At 43.0% G+C, this 23,638-nt stretch overlaps 2 protein-coding genes across 13 annotated transcripts in view; both read left to right on the forward strand.

Annotated features, from left to right (window-relative positions):
- The window catches only part of TPM3 (tropomyosin 3), a 23,068-nt gene extending 16,975 nt beyond the window's left edge, over nucleotides 1-6,093 (forward strand). For 4 of the 6 annotated variants that reach the window (XM_047841479.1, XM_047841478.1, XM_047841480.1 and 1 more), the window contains one exon: nucleotides 4,740-6,093. In XM_047841479.1, coding sequence (XP_047697435.1) covers nucleotides 4,740-4,743 — 4 coding nt within the window. In that variant the 3' untranslated portion in view covers nucleotides 4,744-6,093. The other 2 variants (XM_047841482.1, XM_047841483.1) reach the window with 2 other exon arrangements.
- Nucleotides 6,094-7,036: 943 nt separating this feature from the next.
- The window catches only part of NUP210L (nucleoporin 210 like), an 85,759-nt gene continuing 69,157 nt past the window's right edge, over nucleotides 7,037-23,638 (forward strand). For 5 of the 7 annotated variants that reach the window (XM_047841452.1, XM_047841456.1, XM_047841455.1 and 2 more), the window contains exons 1-8: nucleotides 7,037-7,274; nucleotides 8,419-8,555; nucleotides 17,320-17,469; nucleotides 18,588-18,681; nucleotides 19,252-19,402; nucleotides 20,331-20,463; nucleotides 21,566-21,724; nucleotides 22,598-22,666. In XM_047841452.1, coding sequence (XP_047697408.1) covers nucleotides 7,075-7,274; nucleotides 8,419-8,555; nucleotides 17,320-17,469; nucleotides 18,588-18,681; nucleotides 19,252-19,402; nucleotides 20,331-20,463; nucleotides 21,566-21,724; nucleotides 22,598-22,666 — 1,093 coding nt within the window. In that variant the 5' untranslated portion in view covers nucleotides 7,037-7,074. The remainder of the gene's footprint in view (nucleotides 7,275-8,418; nucleotides 8,556-17,319; nucleotides 17,470-18,587; nucleotides 18,682-19,251; nucleotides 19,403-20,330; nucleotides 20,464-21,565; nucleotides 21,725-22,597; nucleotides 22,667-23,638) is intronic. The other 2 variants (XM_047841453.1, XM_047841458.1) reach the window with 2 other exon arrangements.

Below are 23,638 nucleotides of genomic sequence, written 5' to 3' on the forward strand. Positions count from 1 at the left end.
GTCCCCATCTTAATTTCTAAGGTTGAATCACAGGCTGGTGGGTTAGAGTCCTTTTCTACCCTTCCTTACCCTTGTTCGGATGAGGCATGACACGGTTCGGGAGCGTTCACTGCCCTGTGGTTTTGGGCAGCCTCGTCTCAGCCTTGCCCAATCTCTTTCTTTCTCTATGGTACTGCTTGACCACTCCCCAGCTTTAATATTAGGGAGAAGTTAAAAAAACAAAAACAAAATCTGTTCTTTCTCATCTCTTGAACTGTGAGGCTTTAAAGCAGGTATTGTTCCCTTTTACTCTCAAGCATCCCCACTCCCCTTTCCTGTTACAGAATGAAATGGCCCTGATTCAGACCAGTGAGGCCTAGGGATGTGTAGCATCCATGGGATTGTTCCCTAACTAACTGGACGCGGCTAAAAGGAACATCAGACCAAATGGATCCTGTGGCTTGCCTTTTTTGTTTGCTTTATTTTGCTGTATCAGGGAACCAAGAACTTTAATGAGCTGGTGTCTGATCCTGAAGTTTTAATCACTAGAGATTGCAGAGTTAGAACCCTTATTACTGTTACTGAGTTCGAGTTGAGAGCATGACCACACTTATCTTCTGGCCTCATACAGTTCTTAGGGGACTATGTGCTCTAGAGCTTAATCAGGCAAGAAAATGCTTCCACTTCTCTGTCTCTACTTCTTCCCTACATGGAACAAAACCCTCATTGACCAGGCCGTTTTGAGGGATAAGATTCTGATAACACCCTTCTTCCCCAAGACAGGAGTGGCAGTCACACTAACTGTCTTGGATGTGGATGCTTCTGAGGAGTCAGGTGGTACTTCCTGCCACAGAAAGCTTAAGAAATGAGAGTTCAGGGGCATGTGGGGGGCTCAGTTGGTTGTGCGTCTGACTTCAGCTCAGGTCACGATCTCACGGTTTGTGAGTTCTAGCCCCGCGTCAGGCTCTGTCCTGAGAACTCGGAGCCTGGAGCTTGCTTCAGATTCTGTGTCTCCCTCTCTCTCTGCCCCTCCCCTGCTCACGGTCTCACTCTCTCTCAAAAATAAACATTTAAAAAAAGAAAAATAAGAGTTCAATAGAAATTTGAACCCCTGCATTTGTCAGAGAAGCCCCAGTGAATAAGACAGGTGCAGTCGTAGACCTCATGGAGTTTCTGGGCTAGTGTGGTGGTTCTCAACGGTGGATAATTCTGGGATGTGCAGAACAGTCCCACTTAGTGCTGTCTCCTGCCCAACGTGTGTGTGCAGCGTCCTCTAGTTACTGCCCCCACACATTTCCAAATTTCTTTCCAAGGGGAGAGAAGGGGCAATAATAGTATACGTATAAGAACCACTGCTTTAACGAGACGTGCAATTCTAAATGTTCGCTCCAGTTCTGCCTTTTAGTACAACTATTATTTTGGTTATTCCCTCCCAGCATCATTTTGTGTTTATGATGTTTTCTGTTTTGATGGTGTTCATAAAGTGGCAAATCTTATTGGGACCATACTGGCCATCATCTTCCAGGTAGAACTGGAGAAAACCCGCCCGGAGGGCAGCGTGCCGAAGCACTGCACCTTGACCGTGGGCACAGTCAGCCCACAGATGCAATTGATTTTAAGACAGAAGAGTATGTCTTGGGCTTGCTTCGGCCGCACATAACACTAACGTTGGAAAGGTGGAAGAGGGTGGGTCTTTATACTGAGGTTCTGAGACCATTTTGAAACAGACTGAAAACACTGGAAGAAACTTACTTGTGAACTTGAGAAACTGGTACTAGTAGACCAGGAAGGTCTGTTCCTAAGTTCCCATCACCCCTGTGCTCGTCTGATGGATTTGGTTTCTCTGTACCCCCTCTTTAAGGTGTGCTGCAGGGGGGAACATTCAGCTACAGTCAGTGTTTTGAGCACTTAACTGTTTATATCAGGAATGCTTTCGGTTATAAGAAACAGCTTAACTGTAGCTTAAATAAATATGGGGCTGACTTTTTTTCTCCTGCAACAAGTCAGATTTGAGCAGCTGTGGCTGGGGGTAACTGTGTTTCTCTGACTCTCTTGGCCCTCTTGTAAGTTTGAAATCTACAACTCTCATCCTCACATCCGTGTTCAAGGCAAGAAAGAAAGCTAGTTTCCCCAGAAGCTTTCCAGCAGATTACCCCTATATCTCATTGGCCAGAACTGGATCCCTAACAGCAAGGGAGGCTGGAAAAGAGAACAGGATAATCTCAGTTCACCTTCCGTGGGGCTAGACACACTGCTGACCCCAACGGGATTGAGTTCTTTTAAAATTTTTTGTTTTTGTTTATTTTTGAGAGAGAGAGACAGAATGCGAGAGAGGGAGAGGCAGAGAGAGAGGGAGACACAGAATCCAAAGCAGGCTCCAGGCTCTAGGCTCTGAGCTGTCAGCACAGAGCCTGACATGGGGCTCGAACCTAGGAACCGCGAGATCGTGACCTGAGCCGAAGTCAGATGCTCAACCGACTAGGCCACCCAGTCGCCCCAAATGTCCTTTTTTTTTTTTTTTTTTAAATTTTTTTTTTCAACGTTTATTTATTTTTGGGACAGAGAGAGACAGAGCATGAACGGGGGAGGGGCAGAGAGAGAGGGAGACACAGAATCGGAAACAGGCTCCAGGCTCCGAGCCATCAGCCCAGAGCCTGACGCGAGGCTCGAACTCCCGGACTGCGAGATTGTGACCTGGCTGAAGTCGGACGCTCAACCGACTGCGCCACCCAGGCGCCCCTCAAATGTCCTTTTTTTGAAGAAATTTTTAAAATATTTATTTTTGAGAGAGAGAGAGAATAAGGGGGGGAGGGGCAGAGAGAGAGGGAGACACAGAATCTGCAGGAGGCTCCAAGCTCTGAGCTGTCCGCACAGAGCCCGATGCGGGACTCGAACCCACGAACTGTGAGATCATGACCTGAGCCGAAGTCAGACGCGCAACTGAGTGAGCCACCCAGGCGCCCCCGGATTGGGTTCTTTTAGAAAAGGGGAGGTGGGGTTTTGATTGGATAGGCTCCTATGCTGGGTTTACCACTGAGCGCCTATAACAAGAAGCATTAGGGAGTAGGATTGAATGGATGTAGGGATATTGATCCCAATTTATCATTCACAATGCTGGATTGAATGCTTTTACAGAAAAATGTACCAACTTTTTACTTGAGTTCCTTTCAAACCCTGAATGTTGTAAATATAATTCTTGTAAGCCAGCTGTGCTCCTTCCTTTGCCCTGGGTCCCTCGTCTGTTTTTCAACCCAAGGAGGAAATACCTTTGTGAAGTAGATAGATTTTTCCTTCTGAAAGCGTTGTCCTTGCAACTTGTGAGCTTGGATTTTTATTTTATTCCTCTGTTGGTCCTCGCACTGCCTGCCTGCGTCTCACTGCCCTGTGTCTGAGTCCTCCTCGCATCCACAGATGCATGTGATGTGTACCAGCTAGTCAGAGGTTTCAGGATTTATTTCTGGTATTCCACTAACATCCTTTTTCTCTTTCTCCTCCTGTTTCCTCTTCTCTCATTTCCTCGCCTCTCTGTTGCTGCTGCAGAGCGCCTCTACAGCCAACTTGAGCGAAACCGAGTGCTCTCTAGCGAGCTGAAGCTAACGCTGCATGATCTGTGTGGCTGATGGGCAGGGCTCCCTCTGCCCATTAAGCTGAGCTTACCGCTCACACCACTGACCTGGACCCCAGCAAAAAGCTGATTGTTTTTTTGAAAGGCAGTTTTGCCCTGAGCAGATTGCTTTTTAATTGGGGCAGTGAGAGTATTCCTGACTTCCCCACCGCAGTGTAGTGAGAACAGTTGGTAGTGTTTCCATCCCTTTTCAAGAGATAATGGATGAAGGAGGGAGGAGCCCGCGAGAACAGAGCAAGGAAACCTGGGAGAGTTTTCTGGTTTCCACCCTTACTTGCTGCTCTTTCCCTGTGTGCTGACTGTAAGCTGTGTTCCCCTCGGCATGGATGTTTTCTAACAATAAAAGGACTGATTGGACAAGATGTCGTGATTGCTTCATCTGCAGGCCCAGAGACGGGCCCTTCTGAGCCGGTGGACAGAAGGGGAGGGAGAGGAAGGGGTGCGGGCCATCAACAGATCTGTGGTTTTGCTTGCTAGGTGTTCAGCTGCTGCTTTTTTTCCTGACGTTTTCCTTCTTGTTTCTTTTTGCTGGTTTTATGTTTAATTGTAAGTAGCTACCGGAAGCTAGTTGTGAGCAGTAGCTCTACAAAAACCTCCGTTGAGGTTTGCTTATGTTTGGTAGTGTTCTTGGCTTCAGGGACTCTGTGATAGGCTCTGGGGGTCTTTCATTCATCCCACCAGTTGTTCCTCTCCTTTCCATTTTGGAGGAAGCTTATAGCGCATGAAGATCTTGTATTCTCAGGTTGAGACTCTGATGTTTTTACTGGTAGAAACATGCCCGGAACCATGTCAAATAAGTACCATCCTACGGGCAAAGCCCCGAAGAAAGAATGGCTGATGCTTAAGGCTGCCTCCTTCGGGGACTGAAAACTGAAAGCCTTGGTGGGTGTGGGTATGGGAGGAAATGACTGATAGGTCCCCAGCCCCTTCCCCCAGAGGTATAGCCACACCTGCAACTCCAGGGGGGCACGCCAGAGTCCCTGCAGAAGTGGGTGGTGCGGTGGCTCAGGCCTGCCGCTGGGAAGGCGGTGCTTTGGTAGTCTGCAGCCTTCCTGCAGCAGGAGCGATTCTCACGGTGGGCAGACCTTGACCTTTACTTCTAGTTCTAGTAACGTCTCTCCTTTACACCCATTAGATAAGCTGAAATGCACCAAAGAGGAGCACCTCTGTACACAAAGGATGCTGGACCAGACTCTGCTTGACCTGAATGAGATGTAGAGCACCCCAGTCCCGCCCTGCCGCTGCTCCTCCCCCTGACCCTGACTCCGCCTGAGGCCAGCCTGCCCGAAGCTGGCCTGGAAACTGAGGGCTGATCTTTAACTGGAAGTCCGCTTTTTCCTTTTTGCCGCCTCTCCCACCCCAACCCCTGTATCTTTTTCGCCAAACTGTCTCTGCCTCTCCCCTGAGATTCCAGTCGGGCTTGAGGCCGAGCACCTTTGGGAACAACGTTTAAGGGAATGTGAGCACAATGCAAAGTGTCTTTACAAGCATGTTGTGATGTACACATTTTGTAATTACCTTTTTTTGTTGTTGCTGTAGCGACCCATTTGTAAAACATTCCTAATAATTCCACAGTTCTGAAGCAGCAGTCTTAGTCCTTCCTCACTTGGAAGGTTTGGAAAGTTAACTTTTCAGCCTAACGCACACTGCTCTCTCTGCAGAGGAGGGAGAGCGGCAAGGCCTGCCTGCCTACTGAGGGCCAGAGCCCCGAAAGGTACCCACTCTGGGAAGCTTCGTTGCTCTGTCCAAAGTACCGGCCAAATTAGAAAGGTGATTCCAGGAGGAGTTAGCCAAAAAAGTGTGGCTCAGGGTTTCAGCTTTAAGGTATCTTTGAGCAACTTTAATTTCTTTTCATCAGAAGTGACCAAACAAATTAAGATGTGAGACCTCTGTCTGAGACCAAATCCTTGTCCTATCCTCACCCCTCTCTCTCCTAACCGCTCACAGACATGGACCATGTCCCCTTTATGTTGAGGTGACCACTTATTTGCTCTCCTGCCTCCTTGAAGGAAGAAAAGAAAATTACGTGTTTGCCACTGATTTAGCCACATGAAACAAACTTATCTCGTCGCCCTTCTCTGGGACTGAAGCTGCTGTCTCTAAAAGTGCCACGTCATTGTGCTTTGTGTTAGTGCTGGAGAAATCTTGAATAGCTTACGTACAAAACCGTTTTTAAATTTTATATTATTTTGAAACTTTGCTTCTTTAGGGTTGGGGCACCTTGGCCACTCTGTCAGGCTGAGAACTGTACAGTCTGTGGGCTGACGGTGTGCTGATCTTTTAAGTTTCTTTCCCTGCCCAATCCCCCCTTTTGGTGAGGTTTCTGTGAGGTCTGTTAGGTGTGCATCCGGCAGCTTCTTGGCTTACAATGCACTCTCCTTTGGTGTGCTCTCTCCGGGGCCGATTGAGAGAAAGAAACCAATAGTGCAACTGTTTTGATACTGAAAATTGACAACTGTCTTTTTGAAATAAAGAACCAGTCCCTCCAATTCTCAGACCTCCTTGACTTTTATTTACTAATCCAAATGCGCTTTCTCCACAGGAACTATGAGGTTTGAGGTAAAAATCAGATCTTTGTGGGTGGTGGCAACAGGATTTCATAGAGAACACACGCTTTGGAAGCAGACCACCAAAACTGGATTCGAAACTCAGCTCAGATTCTTACTTCTATGTACTGACAGAAATAAGTTGTAAAGATAATATGTATTATCAGGGTAAATGCGAACATCAGAAATAATAGTTATACGCAAGGCCTCTTCTAGGTTACTTAAGTTAGCACTGGCGCATTCAGGGCTTTTCCTTCACAACTGTACTAGTTCCACACCACAGATTTATTAGGCTCGGTGCTCCTTAAATCACTTCAACACTGTTCACACACTGCCCTGTGACAGCCTTTGAGCCGATAGTCCGTCGGGTATTTGGAGAGCACAGGTTAGTTTAACCAGGAGTGTTTGCTCAGAGACTGGCTGTGCACGTGGACGACCTGAGCCTTCTGGTCGCTGGTGCCTGGCATTTACTGCACTCTGGCCTTGAGGCTGGACACGAGTCTGACTCCTAGTAAAAAAGACACAGCTCCCTTGACAAAGTCAGCTGTTTATGATAGAGACTGCAAATTTTTTCCATTTATAGGCACCGACCAATGCTACCTGGAAATTACAGCCCAAAAAAACCCACCAAAACTTTTTTCTGCTAGGAGCCGAACACAAGGTAGGCAATGGAAGAAATTAAACTGGGAGAAGTTAGCCCTTCCTCCGCATTTTGCTCCTTTCTTTGCGGCCAAAATTTAGGGAACTTGCCCCCTGAGCACGTGGCAGGCTTCCCGCCTCCCGTTGCCACGTGCCCCCTCCCTAGCGCTCCCACAATTCCCAGCCGGGAGGAGGCACCGCCCCCTGTGGCGTCGCGCCCGCGGATTGGCCGGCGCCGGCGGGCCGCGGCCTCAGTCGAGCTGAGGCGCGGAAGCGGCGGTCGCCATGACGGACTCCGGGGCCTCGAGGCCCCGACGGAGCCGGCCGTTTGTCGGCTGGCCCACGCCCCGCGTCACGCTGCTGCTTCAGTGTCTGCTTGGGACCCTGGCCAACAAGCTCAACGTGCCGCAGGTGTTGCTCCCCTTCGGCCGGGAGCCGGGCCGCGTGCCCTTCCTGCTGGAGGCGCAGCGGGGCTGCTACACTTGGTGAGGGCGTACGCGGGCTTCCTGTGGGGGCCCTGCCGCCGGGCCTGGGGACGACTTCCTGGGAGCGGGGCGCCTGGGGCGGGGGGTGGGGGGGCCCGGCCACTCGCCCCGGGCGGCTCTGTCCGCGGGGGATCCCCGTGCGCCACTGCGTTACTGTATTCCGCGCCAGCAGAAGGGAGAACTTGGGGGACGGGAGGAGGTCCCCGCTGGGTGGCCAGGACCGCCCCCTGTGCGACGGCGTGTTTTCAGGGGCGGCTGCCGCGCGGGGGCTGGGCAGCCGCGACGTCGCCGGGAGCGAGAGCCTCGCGGACGCGTCCGGGCTCCGCCGCGGCCTGAGCGGCGCCGAGGTTTGTGCAGTGGACGCCGCTCACCTCCCGCTCGGCGGCCCGGGGCCTTCGCGGCCTCGTCGAGGGTGAGGCAGGGAAGCTCGGCATCAGAGCCCCAAGAGGAGGTTTCTGGGCTTTGGTTTCGTTGGGTTTTGTTTCGTTTCGTTTTTTGTTGTTGTTGTTGTTGTTGGAGTTGGACTCAGACCTCCTAAGTTAGGCAGCCTTTCTACCTTAGCAGCCCGTTTATATTGGACCGAAACACATTCCTCAGAGTAGGAGAAATCTACGCCTGTCATTATTGGGAACACATCAGTGTGTTTACAGACTGGGGGGACACTATAGCAATCTTATTTTATTTTGTTTTTAAATTTTATTTAGAGAGAGACAGCGGGGGAGGGCAGAGAGTGGGGGAGAGACTGAGAGACGGAGAGAGAAGGTCTCAAGCAGGCTCCACACTCTCAGCGCAGGGTTCGTGGCAAGGCAAGAAACCCATGAACCCGGGATCATGACCTGTCCCCAGATCGAGAGTCGGGGGCCCAACTGACTGAGCCACCCAGGCGCCCCTGTAGCAATCTTATTTTAAATATTGAGGGAGGAATATAATACTTATATAACTTTGCACAGGGGGTCTTTGGGGAAGGTTCTCATCAGTCTCTCACTGAAATCTTGTGTCTCTGAACGTGGTTCCTATTTTAAAGTGTCATTTACATGCACCTGATTAAACGTAACATGGAAAAACTGTAAGAATCTGTGTTCTGCTAAAAGTTCATTTTAACTCACATTCTTCTCTCCAGCCCTTAAGTATTTTATTCTGGCAGGCACTCTACCCATCATGACGCAGTAACTGTTGAGCCTTTATATGAAAATGGCACCTTATGTTCCCAAAAAGCTGTGCTCATTGCTGAATCTTCCCAACCGATACGCCTCAGCAGTATTATTCTTGCTCGAGAGATAGGTACGTTGAGAGAAAACATTATGAAATTGTTCATCTGGAGTAGAATAATCTGATATCTTTTATACATGATTAATACAGATGGTGCTTCAATATAAAATAGAAAAAAGCATTCTGCAGTGTAAACCCTAATCGTGGCATCCTATTCTGTGACTTTTTTTTTTTTTTTTTTTTTTTTTAAATCTAGCACCTGGCATGGTGCCTGATACAGAGTGGAAACCGTAGTTATTTGAATCAATAAAGGAAGGAGTTACTAATCGGAACTAGCGTGATTGTGTTAAGGTCTGAGGTGGGTCTTGAATGAGGCAAAAGGTAGTATGAAAACAAGTGCTTCTCAGTGTGGTCTGCGAACCTGTGCCATTGGCATCATCAGTATCGCCTGGAATGTTGTTAGAAGGGTAAGTCCTTGGGGTGCCGGGCTGGCTCAGTCAGTGGAGCGTAGGACTCTTGATCGTGGGTTGTCCCACGATTGATGTAGAGTAGAGATTAGTTAAGAATAAAATCTTAAAAAAAAAAAAAAAAAAAGGAGCGTCTGGGTGTCTCGGTCGGTTAAGCGTCCTGCCCTTGGTTTCAGCTCAGGTCATGCTCTCACAGTTTGTGAGTTTGAGCCCCAAGTTGGGCTCTGCACTGACAGCATGGAACCTGCTTGGGATTCTCTTTCTCTCTCTCTCTCTCCCCCTCTCTCCCCCTCTCTCCCCCTCTCCCCCCCTCTCTCCCCCCCTCTCTCCTCCCCTCCTTCTCCCCCCCCCTTCTCCCCCCCTCCTTCTCCCCCCCTCCTTCTCCCCCTCTCTCCCTCTCTCCCTCTCTGCTCCTCCCCTGCGCGTGCTCACTCTCTCAAAATACATAAACTTGGAAAAAAAAAAAAAAGAATGAAATCGTTAAAAAAAAAAAAAAAAAAAAGGAAAAGAAGTGTAAATTCTTAGACCCCAGCTTAGATCTGCTGAATTAGAATCTCAGGGGTGAACCCAGGGAATTAACAACCTATCCAGTGATTCTCATGCACACTAAAGTTTGGGAGGCACCGCACCATTCTGTTTTAGACCAGAGCGCCTGGAGAAGTGCTATTTGTACCCAAAATCAAAGCAAGGCTTTTTGCACCCTAGAGTTTCTGGCACTTCATTGGTATATTGATAGGCCAGAAATATCTGTATAGTTTTAAAGTATTTTGATAAGTGTATGTCTGTACTGTGTTATTAAAGAGAAGTTCACATTGTTTGGCATATCATATTTCATATGATTGAAGGTGCTGTCTATTAGAAAGCTGTTTTTTTTAATATACCACTAAGAAAAACATTGCCAACTAAACCGTGCTTTTCTTCACCTAGAATTTCTACTTTATGCCTGTGGAAGAACTCTGACTGACTTAATTAGATTGTTATTTTTATTATGTATCACTATTATGCCTAATAAAAAGGAAAATATAAATAAAATAGACTGGTTAAAATATTTCTTTTTTAAATAGATTTTTAAAAATATTTTATTTATTTTTGAGAGAGTGCAAGCAGGGGAAGGGCAGAGAGAGGAGGACAGAGGCTCAGATGCAGGTTCCTCACTGACCAGCTGACAGCAGTGAGCATGAACCTCGAGATATGACATGAGCCAAAGTCAGATGCTCAACTGGCCTAGCCATCCAGGGACCCCCTGGTTAAGATGTTTCTAGAACTATTTTAACATTTCTGCCTCAGATGTAACACTTTTTGGCTGGATATCTTCAACCTCTGTGTTTGTCCCCACAATATCATCTTCTGTGCCATGAAGACTGCTGGGGATGAAGTATTTCTTAAAAGAATCAATTAAAAACAGTAACACTTAAAAGCTGGGGCACATGACTGGCTCAGTTGGAAGAGCATGCAACTCTTTTTTTTTTTTTCCCCCTTAAGATTTTATGTTTAAGTCATCTCTATACCCAGCATGGGACTGGAACTCATAACACTGAGTTGCATGCTCCACCAACTGAGCCAGCCAGGTGCCCCCAAGAGAGTATGACTCTTGATCTTGTGGTTGTGAGTTCAAGACCCACATTGGGAGTAGAGATTACTTAAATAAGTAAAACTTTAAAAAAACCCACAACACCTAAAAGCTTTAATATTGGCCTCTTAAGTTAGCTTTGCACTTACATGGAACTGATCTTTTTTTTTTTTTTTTTGTCTCCAGTTGTGGAAAAGTGCCTAGTACATCTGAGTTACCACCTTTCTTATCCCATCTCCTTAACCAGTTGATTCCCAGGGGATTAAAGAGTGTACTGCCATTGGCACCAGCTTTTCTTCCTACTACTAATACACATTCTACAAGTTTTGATGAAAACTTTTAATGTTTTCACATAGGGAATCAATGACAACTGTGTCATGACTGTCTGGCTGACAGCAATTATAACATGTCATCAGTTATAAAAATCTCAATTTCAGGGGCGCCGGGGTGGCTCAGTCGGTTAAGCGTCCGACTTCGGCTCAGGTCATGATCTAGCGGTCCGTGGGTTCGAGCCCCGCGTCGGGCTCTGTGCTGACAGCTCAGAGCCTGGAACCTGTTTCAGATTCTGTGTCTCCCTCTGTCTCTGACCCTCCCCTGTTCATGCTCTCTCTCTGTCTCAAAAATAAATAAATGTTAAAAAAAATTTAAAAAAAAATCTCAATTTCAGAGATGTTAAAATATCAAAAAAGGAGTGCCTTAGAATCAGTGAAATATGGTTATGAGGATTCTCAAAGATGAGGATCTTTGAAGAATATGTCATGCAAGGCAGCTGCAAATGGATAGAGAAGGATCCCATGGTCAGAAAAGAATTGTTTTGGTCACATAAGCAATTTTTTAAAAAGTTTGTTTATTTAGAGAGAGAGAAAGAGCAAGTGGGGAAGGGGCAGAAAGAGAGGGAGAGAGAAAATACCAAGCAGGCTCCGCACCACCAGTGCAGAGCCCAACATGGGGCTTGAACTCACGAACCATGAGATCATGACCTGAGCCGAAGTCAGACACTTAACCAACTGAGCCACTCAGGTGACCCTTACATAAGCAATTTTTAATGTCATTACTCTTAACTATGTGAATTCATTCTGATATCAAAAGATTCATTTACACAGTTGCTAGGAAAAATGTCAAATCTGGCTCTCACCTTAATTTTATCTGACTTGTATATATTCCAAAGTTAAGTATCTTTTAAATCAGTTTTCCCAAATTTGATATTAGTACAGTTGTGTACATAGATGATGAAATGCTCAATGATAAATGCTATTCTCAGTGTCCTACCAGGTACGTTCTCCTGTGAGTGGAAAAGAGCACTCTGAATGGGGGAGGCAGAAGAAGGAGAGGACGTTGTGGAAGAAAAGTATATGCCTAAGAGAGATTGTTCATTCATGTTTAGGTGCTTAGAATTTTATGTTTTTGTTGACACTGTAGTGGAGCAAATTAGTGGCTAGGACAGAGATGATGGGTAGAGGTGAGAGACTTGAGGTGGGTGGGCGTGTTTTATTTGGTAAGAGTGCTAGATTTCTTTTGATTTTTGTTCTGTTTTGACTGGGTGCTACCTCCATTTGGTAAAACCTTCAAAGAATATAGAAAGTTATATAGTGAAAAGTAAGCCTCTGATGTCATTTGTTCAAGAGGCAGCCACTTTTCTGTATCCTTCAGAGGCCGTCTGAATATATGAATATGCCTTTTTCTAGTGGGAAATCTAGATTTTTAACCTTAGGTAAAGGACAACTTAGAGGAGTTTGAAGATGAAGGCATGATTTTAGCTTACTTGGAGGATAAAGAAAGGGTCAGGTAACTGGATGATTTTGGTGTGGGTAGAGAATATAGGGTGAGCAGTACTTTTTGTGCTATGTTCAGCATGTTGGTATTCTGTAAACTAATCAACTTACTAGTTGATTAGTTGCTGCAGTGGATTATAATTGTATAATCAAGAGGAATTGATTGGGGAGCTGGGATAAATATGAGAGTCAAGGCAGGAAATATTTACCATTTTTGCTCCCTCTTTTTTTTTTTTTTTTTTAAGTTTATTTATTTTGAGAGAGAGAGAGCACAAGCACAGGAGGAGCAGAGAGAGAGGGAGACAGAGAATCCTAAGCAGACTCCATGCTGTCAGCACAGAGCCTGATGTGAGGCTTGAACTCATGAACTGTGGGATCAGGACCTGAACTAAAAACAAGAGTCAGACGTTTAATCGACTGAGTCACCCAGGTGCCCCAACTCCTTTTTTTGTTCCTGGCTCTGCATCCCTTTGGTTCTTGAATACTGGCTTCATTCTCTTATTTTTTTCTTTCTTCTTCATCTCCCTGGGTCAATTCTTCTTTCTATGTCATTTGTTTTTCTTTCATTATTACCTTACTCCTGTGTGTACCTGAAGTAATATGGACATGTAGATAAGAATATTCATTATATTATCTAAAAAAGTTACTCATTTCTTTTTATATTTAAAAGAGGTAAGTTGAAGGTATGATATTTCTCTTAATCTCTCTAAATTTATCTATAAATCATAGAGGGTAATTTCTTTTTCTTTATGGTCAGTGGCCAGGTATTGAAAAGCTTTCTCCTATAGAAGTAGTCAGATGGGTAGTCATTGTGTGCATAAGGCCTTTCATATATTTTATGTACGGTCACACTGCTTTGGTCCTACCATTTCCCTACGTATTTCTCCACGGAAGAAAAGTACTTAATTTCCCATTTAATTAGTGCTAGATTATGCAGTGCTTAATTATCTAATGTATATTACCTAAGGTCACCTTCTTTCCTTTGCTGTCCTTGGAACACTTCCTTAATGGTGTGTTTTTACCAGCAGATCCCATGACATTTCTTTTTTTTTTTTTTTTTTTTTAAATTTTTTTTTTTTTTCAACGTTTATTTATTTTTGGGACAGAGAGAGACAGAGCATGAACGGGGGAGGGGCAGAGAGAGAGGGAGACACAGAATCGGAAACAGCCTCCAGGCTCCGAGCCATCAGCCCAGAGCCCGACGCGGGGCTCGAACTCACGGACCGCGAGATCGTGACCTGGCTGAAGTCGGACGCTTAACCGACTGCGCCACCCAGGCGCCCCAATGACATTTCTGCTTTGATCATAGGTCCCATATCTTGGTCTTCAATTCTTTTAACATCAGATCTTTTCAATTAAATATTAGGTAAAAGATTAATCAATTAAGTTTTTAAAAATAATTTTAGTTTATTTATTTAAATTTTTCTTAATGTTTATTCATTTTTGAGAGAGACAGAATGCGAGTGGGTTAGGGGCAGAGAGAGGGAGACACAGAATCCGAAGCAGGCTCCAGGCTCCAAGCTGTCAGCACAGAACCCGACACGGGGCTCGAACTCAGGAGTTTTGACATCATGACCTGAGCTGAAGTCGGATGCTCAACCGACTGAGCCACCCAGGTGCACCCCAGTTTTAGTTTATTTTTAAATGTCTGTTTATTTATTTTAAGAGAGAGACAGAGAGTGTGAGTGGGAGAGGGGCAGGGAGAGAGAATCCCAAGCAGGTTCCACACTCAGGGCAGAGCCCAACTATGGGGCTCAGTGCCACAAACCATGAGATGATGAGCTGAAATCAAGAGTGGGACACTCAACTGACTGAGCCACCTAGAGCACCCGTAAAATAATTTTAGATTTATAGAATCCATGCAAAGATGTACAAAGAGTTCCTATATACCCTTCACCCAGTTTTCTTTAATGTTCTACGTAATGTACTTTTTTTGCTCTAGGATTTAAGACACCACATTACTAAACTAAGTTGTCATGTTTCCTTTGTCTCCTGTGATCTGTGATAGTTTCTCATTCTTTCTTTGTCTTTCATGACATTGGCACTTTTTTTTTTTTTAATTTTTTTTTTCAACGTTTATTTATTTTTGGGACAGAGAGAGACAGAGCATGAACGGGGGAGGGGCAGAGAGAGAGGGAGACACAGAATCTGAAGCAGGCTCCAGGCTCTGAGCCATCAGCCCAGAGCCCGACGCGGGGCTCGAACTCACGGACCGCGAGATCGTGACCTGGCTGAAGTCGGACGCTTAACCGACTGCGCCACCCAGGAGCCCCTGACATTGGCACTTTTAAAGAGTATTAGGTATTTTGTAGACTGTCTTTCAGTTTGGATTTATTTGATGTTTTTTCATGATTAGATTGGCTTGTAGATTTTTAGGAGGAAAACAACAGAAGCAAAGAGCCCTTCCAATGCATTATGTCAGGGTGTACATGGTATCAACATGATTTATCACTAGTGATAGTAAGCTTGATCACTTGATTAAAGGTAGTGCCTGTCAGATTTCTCCACTGTAAAGTTACAATAAGTAACTTTCCATATGCTATTCATTAAAAATCATCGCTAAGTTTGGTCCACATTCAAAAGAAAAGAAATTAAGCTTCACCTCCTAGAGGGGGAGTGTCAAAGAATTTGTGGAAGTTATTAAAACCACCATAGTAACTAATAAATACTTGAGAGACGCTTTGATATATCTTGTTTGTTTTTAAAGTTTCACGCATTAATTTATTTTTTAAAAAGTTTTTTTAACATTTATTTTTGAGAGAGAGACGTGGGGCCCGAACTCACGAATTTTGAGATATGACCTGAGCCAAAGTCAGATGCTTAATCAAATGAACTTTATTTATTTATTTTGAGAGAGAGCGAGCGCACAGTGGGAGAAGAGCAGAGAGAGAAAGGGAGAGAGAGAATCCCACACAGGCCTGCGATGTCAGCTCGGAGCCTGATGTGGGACTTGAACTCAGGAACTATGAGATCGTGACCTGAGCCAAAGTCAGATGCTTAACCAACTGAGCCACCCAGGCACCCCTGATGGGGATTTTCTATTTCCCCTCATCCTTTCCACACTTTAATAGCATTCTTCTGTAAGGAAAATAACCTACATCTTACAAACAAGTTCCCATTCGTTCATTCATTATTTATATAAGTATTGACTCATGGAAATTTATTTTTGGTTTATAATCCAATATTATCATAATTTATTTTGTTACTTGTTTTTCTGGCTTTGGCCATTGGGAACTCTTTCAGATTGACTCCAATGTCCTTTGGGCTTGCCCAATCTTAATTAAATAATTAGTTTTAGTACTTCCTTACTTTTTAGCACCATAAGATGAGCCAGGCTCATCTTGTATTCCCCCTGACCAGCCATTTCCTGAGGAAGTTCTGGTTCTTTTTGTTAGAGAATTGTATTTAGAAACCAAGATCTCGGTGCTAATGTACTGGTTGCTACTGTAGTGTCATAGTTTCTAAACCCTCTCGGGACAGTGCTAGGAAATATATGTATATATACTAACCCACATATATACATAGATCTGTTTACTTCTGTATCCATTTATCTGCATATAAACTCAAACGTGAGTTATTGATATCTTTGGTTCTAATCCTGTACCACAGCATAGTTTCTTTGCTAGTGAGAAACCTGCCACTCACTATCTACAGTATATTTACTTATTTATTGAACTTCGGTGTAAATATAGTTTGGGTGTGATTAAATCAAGTTTTGTATTTCTTATGAAAGGAAGGCTAGCTTTGCCTGAAGTAGCATATTTTGATGCTCCTGGGGCTTTTTTGAAGGGCACTTGCCTGTGTTACCTAAGAAACATTTTCCTTTGATTTAAAAATTCCGTAAAAGCAGATCCACAACTAGGGACAGAGTTTACCCGTGATGTCCATTGGTAATTTTGGGTATTGCAGTGGTAGTTACTTTGCTTTTTGTTTCTTGTAGATAAAGCTGAAACTAAAAATGTAGAGTTAAAGCAGCAGAATGAGGGAGCTATGTAGGCAGTTCTCTAACACATGGTAAATATGAGAGGTGGGAATATTGTTAAAAGATCGTACAAAATAATTTTTGTTTCATTCTCAATTCATTCTGTACTGTTTCTATTCGTGTTTCTGAATTTCATTATGGCTGTATTGACTGGAACTGCGGTTGGGTCTACTATATTGTTTCCAGGCTTTTTAACCTCATAGTCTAGAAAAAAACACTAGAAATAGAGAAATTTATTGGCAGGACATATGGTTGTCACCCTTTTACTTTCCTAAATAAATACATTAAAAAAATCTATTACCATGATTTCATTAAAATTTTTAATACTTCAGAGCTCAGGTAGAATATAATAATAAAGTATATTCCTTTATTTTATTTTATTTTATTTTATTTTATTATTTTTTTATTTTTTTAAGATTTTATTTATTTTTTTAATTTTTTTTTTTAACATTTATTTATTTTTGAGACAGAGAGAGACAGAGCATGAACGGGGGAGGGTCAGAGAGAGGGAGACACAGAATCCGAAACAGGCTCCAGGCTCTGAGCTGTCAGCACAGAGCCCGACGCGGGGCTCGAACTCACGGACCGTGAGATCATGACCTGAGCCGAAGTCGGCCACTTAACCGACTGAGCCACCCAGGCACCCCAAGATTTTATTTTTAAATAATTTCTTACACCCAACATGGGGCTCAAACTCACAACCCCAAGATCAAGAGTCACATGCTCCAATGACCGGGACAGCCAAGTGCCACTAAACTGTATTACTTTAAAGTGAATACATGTAATTTTATTACTCACTATGTTAAAATTCGTACTTTTCTCATTTTTCCATGACTCAATGGAAACATCATTATAGATCAGTATTTGAGAACTACTGTTGGTCTATTGTCTCTTACAAATAGTGGCTTTTGTATTTTTTCATTGTGTTCTTTTCTTCCACAGGTTGAAAGCAACTGTTATAGCCTTTCTTCTTTATAATATAGAATAAGCCTTTGTGTGTTTGAGACATTGAATAGGTTCATGACCTATTGAATTAAATTCTCAGTTTTTGGGTTCATCATAGTGACTGACCATGAACTGCGCTGCGATGTTAAGGTTGATGTGATTCATAGCATTGAAATTATATCTCGAACCCGGGAGCTCTATGTAGATGATTCACCGCTGGAACTGATGGTGAGGGCATTGGATGAGGAAGGTAAAGGACTTCAGAGGAGTCAAGAAAATTACCTAAAATAATGTAATACTTCCTCGTGTTTGGCACTTGGAAAAAAGCAACTTGAGACATAAAAGGAGATTAGAAATCGTATTTATTTTTTATATGAAGCTCATGCACGTGAGTGTGGTTCAATGTATTTGCTACATACTTTCATAAAATGTTTCTGCTTGTTTAATTATTGGTTATCTCAGAAGTTTTTTTAACAGTCCAGATTCTGCCACTGAGCTTCTGCTAGTGGTGCCTAGATCAGCCATTAAGAATATATAATTTTTCTTTTTTTTTTGGAATTTATTACTAGCTCTGTTTTGATTAGTCTACTTTCTATAGGCTACGGGAATTATGTGTAAACCTATGAAAAAGTCTTATAATTTTATCTTTCTTGAAACTGATTTTATATTGCTTTTAGTATACTATATTAATGTATAATATGGTATTTAAAACATTTAAATTTATTGCCACACTTTTTAAAAAATTAATTTATTCATTTTGAGACAGAGAGAGAGCATGAATGGGGTGGGGCAGAAAGAGAAGGAGAGAAAGAATTCCAAGAAGGTTCTGGGCTCTCAGCACAGAGCCCGACACAGGGCTTGATCCCAGGACTGTGAGATCATCATCTGAGCCGAAATCAAGGGTCAGACACTTAACCAACTGAGCCACCCTGGTGCCCCTATTGCCATGCATTTTTGTAAGAGTAATTTTTTAAATCTGAAAAATGAATGTATTATAAATATTTTGGAATCTAGTTTTTATAAAATGTTGGAGGGACTGGGGGTTGGGGATGCCTGTCAACCCTGACGTAGACCTTAAGGTGGCCTTTATGTAGAAAGGAACAGAAAAAGTGGCATAACTTTTGTCAGCCAGAAGTTGATCAGCTTGAGTCCTTTCTACATTCAGAAAATTTGTGTAGCAACAGCACTTTTGTTCATGTAGGGATCTTCCTGGTATATGTGTTTTAATTCATTATTGATAGTGCTTCTATTTGTTAATGGAAGAGGCCTAAAAATAATTTTAAAGTTAGATTTCTCTTTCTTGTTAAAGATACCTGAATATTTTTGAATATGTGATTCTGTCTTGTCTGCTTTTGGCTTGCTCTACAGGAAATACTTTTAGTAGTTTGGCAGGGATGATGTTTGAGTGGAGCGTTGCCCAGGATAAAGAATCAGCAAGAGAAGAATTGTCTAGCAAAATTAGGTAACATTGAAACCAAACATAAGCCATCTGACTTTGAAGGAGGCATTTGCCTTTGGGTGGCACAGTGAGCAGCAGCCACTTGTACGGACTTTGATAATCCTGCCATCTGGGCTTTTTTGGAACAGATAAATTTGCCAGGGGGAAATGTCTTTGATACAATGACATATGGTGTGGGCATAGGTACTTTATGATCATTTAATTTGAACCACTGCAGAGGAACTCGTGAGCTTAGGACCATATAATTGTTTGAACCAGGTGTATCTTCTGGCGGTTTTGTTGAGCATGCTGTCTGCACATGCTGAAATACAGTGAGTGAATGGATGATAGTATGAAATTTTGTCTTTAGTGGTAAGAAATTGCTCTCAGACAGTCCCAAGTGTTAGTCCCACAACAGTGTTAGCCACAGGCAAATTAAATACTTTTGTTCCATCTAATCCTATGGAAAACACAATTTAAAACTTTTTTACACTGTACAGACTTTGAAGAGACTGTTTAAAGTCTCTTAGGGGCTTTTGGAAGATGACTCCTTATTTGATTACACTAGAAACAAACTTTGTCTTATCTCTTAAGGATTCTGAAATACTCTGAAGCAGAATACTCTCCCCCAGTGTATATAGCTGAGATGGAAAAAGAAGAGAAACAAGGAGATATGATTTTGGTGTCTGGGATCAGAACTGGTGCTGCTGTTGTAAAAGTTCGAATTTATGAACCATTCTACAAGGTAAAAAGTTTGTGCCATAAACTTAGATTAAAGAACCTTGCCTGTGGAATATAATTTTTTTTTAACGTTTATTTTTGAGAGAGAGAGCATAAGCTGGAGAGGGGTATATATAGAGAGAATCCCAAATGTCTCCACACTGTCAGTGAAGAGCCCAATCCCACGAACCCGTGAGATCATGACCGGAGCTGAAATCAAGAGTAGAACACTTAACTGATTGAGCCACCCAAGCACCCCGAAAGCAATTGTTTCTTATATTTATCTATAGTGGAAGCCCTCTAATCTGATATGATTTGGGTCAGTAATTGGTCATTTAATTGAAAAGTCATTTGAGGGGTGCCTGGGTTGCTCAATCATTTGGGTGTCTCTTTTTCTTAATTTTTTTTTTAAGCTTATTTATTCTGAGAAGTGTGTGAGTGGGGTAGGGACAGAGAGAGAGAGGGAGACAGAGAATCCCAAGCAGGTTCCGCACTGTCAGTGTAGAGCCCAGTGTGGGGCTTGAACTCAAAAACCGTGAGATCATGACCTGAGCCAAAATCAAGAGTCAGGCACTTAACCAACTGAGCCACCCAGGCACCCCAGGAAAGAATTTTTAAATATCTGTAAGATATTTTATTATTTTTAAAGTGTTTATTTATTTTAGAGAGAGAGAGAGATGGAACACAAGCAGGGGAGGGGCAGAGAGAGAGGGAGACACCAATCTGAAGCAAATGCCAGGCTCTGGGCTGTCAGCACAGACCCCAGTGCAGGGCTCAAACCCATGGACTGTGAGATCATGACCTGAGCCAAAGTCCGATGCTCAAGCAGCTGAACCACCTGGCGCCCCTCTATAAGATATTTTAAAAGAAACTTGTAAGAAGTAAATTTTTAACAAGCAAGATGACCTTCAGGATTTTGCCTATGGAACCTGTTTTTTTCCTTCCTCTTTTAGAACGTGGCAGCAGCATTGATACGTCTGCTGGTTTTGGAGAATATATTTCTTATACCATCCCATGATATTTATCTCTTAGTAGGAGCATATATTAAATACCGAGTTGCAAAAATGGTGCAGGGAAGAATGACAGGTAAGGTGATTTATCTTTTCCTAAGACTTAACATTTCCCAAATCCTTCCTGCTGGCAGTAGGAGAAGCAGCTCCACCTTATGTATACACATACTTTGTGTTTTTAGATTTTGTGATAAAGTATACCTAAAGTGCTATACCTGAGATAATATTGGATAGAGATGGTCCCCATATCTTGAACAGGCTAATGCTTAGCATCAGTGCCTATGGGCTTCTGAATTCTGGTACTAGTTTGGTTTTTTTTTTTAAGTTTATTTCTTTTTTTTTGAGAATGAGAGCACAAGCAGGGTAGGGCAGAGAGAGAGAGAGAGAGAGAAAGAGAGAGAGAGAGGGAGAGAGAGAGAATCCCAAGCAGGCTCCACAATGTCAGCAGAGAGCCTGACATGGGGCTCAAACTCACAAACCGTGAGATCATGACCTGAGCGAAGTCAGATGCTTAACCAACTGAGCCACCCAGGCGCCCCTGTTACTAGTTTTAATAGGGCAAGTGAGGAAACTTTACCAGAGGGACTTGAATGATTTTTGCAAAAGTTTTTTTTTTTAATTTAAAAAAATGTTTATTTATTTTTGAGAGGGAGAGAGACAGAGTGTCAATGGGGGAGGAGCAGAGAGAGAGGAAGACACAGAATCTGAAGCAGGTTCCAGGCTCTGAGCTGTCAGCACAGAGCCTGATGTAGGGCTCGAGTTCACAGACCGTGAGATCCTGACCTGAGCCAAGGTCAGACGCTTAACTGACTGAGCCATCCAGGCACCCCACGAAAGTTGTTTCTTGAGAAGCTCAGTTCATTAACTGAAAACTCAACACTCTAATGATCCCAGAAGTCCCATTCAGTTTATAAAGTGTGCATTGGATCCATTAGCATTAGTCCTTTCCTTACTTAGTGGGGATCCTCCCTGCTACTTTCAGTTCACTGGTTTTTAAGAATGCAAGCAAGGTCAACAGTTAACTCATGTAGTATTCTCCCCCCAAATGGCTAAATGTTAAAATTCATCATAGTGGGAAGGAAATTAGAAGCAGATCATACTCTTATTTAGGCCTGCTTCCTGATTTTCCTCTTCTAATCCAACAATATGCTGTTGTATGTATTTTTCATGTCTTACAGAGGTGGAGTTCCCCTTAGAACACTACACACTGGAAATGCAAGACCACAGAATTGCATTTAATGGGTCTCTTTCCGGGAAGGTGGCATTACTGGATGAGAAGACAGCCACAGTGACTGCTGTCCAACTGGGCCAAACTAACCTTGTCTTTGTCCATAAAAGTATCCTTTTCAAGCTTTAGCTGCTGATCTATGTTTCCCTGAGCATACTAGACATGTTCCTTGATAAAGTAATTTGGTAAAATTATACTTATTTTGTATAGTTTTATTTTTAACAAAGAACTATAAATTATTATCATCATAATTTCTAACAAAGGGTAGGTAAAGAAAAGAATAGTTGGAACTTGGGATCTGTTGATTTCAGTACTTATTTGCAACCTCAGTTAAATTATAATTAGGAGATGGGAGGAAGACAGCTTGAAGAAACTTGTGTGAATTTTACTTAGTTTGTTCTTTCCTATTTCCACATGAATAATTGAGAAAAGACGGTATGGTATTTTCTGCAGTAGATGCTTAATTAATATTTGTTAAACTGAGTTGAGAGGAATTCATTTTTAATTTTTTAAATATTTATTTTGAGAGGGAGAGAGCAAGCACGAGTGGGGGAGGGGCAGAGAGGGAGAGAGAGAGAGAATCCCAAGCAGGCTCTGTGCTGTCAGCACAGAGCCCAAAGTGGGGCTTAAATCCACAACAGGAGATCATGACCTGAGCTGAAATCAATAGTCAGATGCTCAACCAGCTGAGCCACCCAGGCGCCCTGGCAGCTAAATGAATATTAAAAGCATGGACCATGATCTTTTTTCTATCATTCCATTTTCTTTAAATTTGAAATTCAAGAATACTTGATTCCTGTGATGACTGCGTCCCTCAGACTTTTCTCAGAAGTGTACACATTTAAGTTTCTGCTTTCCAAAAGATAATAAAAGATAGGATTTTTGTTTGTTTCTGTTTGTACATTTATTTTTTTCTTTGTTAGTTCACATCTGTCTTTTCACCCAACTCTGGTTCATATGATTTTCTTAAGAAGAAATTAAGATGTCCATATGAGATCTGTGTCTGGACTCCCAAATTGCACCATATATGTTGTAGAGCCTGGATTTTTAGGTATTTTTAGATAATAATTTTAAGAAAAATGAATAGCTTAAACTATTTCACTAGAAAGAGTGCATTAGAAACTAGAGTGCTTTTCGGGGCGCCTGGGTGGCGCAGTCGGTTAAGCGTCCGACTTCAGCCAGGTCACGATCTCGCGGTCCGTGAGTTTGAGCCCCGCCTCAGGCTCTGGGCTGATGGCTCAGAGCCTGGAGCCTGTTTCCAATTCTGTGTCTCCCTCTCTCTCTGCCCCTCCCCCATTCATGCTCTGTCTCTCTCTGTCCCAAAAATAAATAAACGTTAAAAAAAAAAATTAAAAAAAAAAAAAGAAACTAGAGTGCTTTTATTATTATTTTTATTTGAGAGAGAGAGAGAGAGCACGTGCATGCGTGGGAGGAGCAGAGGGGGAGAGAGAGAATCTCAAGCAGGTTCCACACTCAGCACGGAGCTCTATGCAGGGCTCAGTCCCATAACTCTGGGATCATGACGTGAGCCAAAATCAAGAGTTGGATGCTCAACCAACTGAGCCACCCAGGCACCCTTAGAGTACCTCTTTAACCTTCGAATTTAAACTTCTTTTGACATGTTTTCTCACACTGTTATGATGGTTACATGCTGTCTGCAAGAGTGAAGCATCTTGAAACAGATGGTGAAAAAATAGGAAGATCCATGTGATACAATATTGGGTTAGGAAAAGAGACTTTATACAAAGAAAGAAGAATACTAATGTCCTTAGGTCATATTAATCTAATATTACGTAAAGAAGCTGAAATCTTCATTTTGAAAAAGAAGCCTGACACATTAGGAATGAGCAAAATTGTGGTTTGTTTGGTATGCAGATATAAGTGAGAGTGTTTCTTTATACCTGAGTTGAACTAAGTGAAGCCAGTTAGAACTCCAAATTATTATACAACTTGATGGAGGGAACCAAAAGGTCAACCTTGGAAACCATGTCCATCTGTTAGCAAATTTTGGACATTGAATCAT

The sequence above is a fragment of the Prionailurus viverrinus genome, chromosome F1, assembly GCF_022837055.1.
Source record: "Prionailurus viverrinus isolate Anna chromosome F1, UM_Priviv_1.0, whole genome shotgun sequence".
NCBI classification, from domain to species: Eukaryota; Metazoa; Chordata; class Mammalia; order Carnivora; family Felidae; genus Prionailurus; species Prionailurus viverrinus.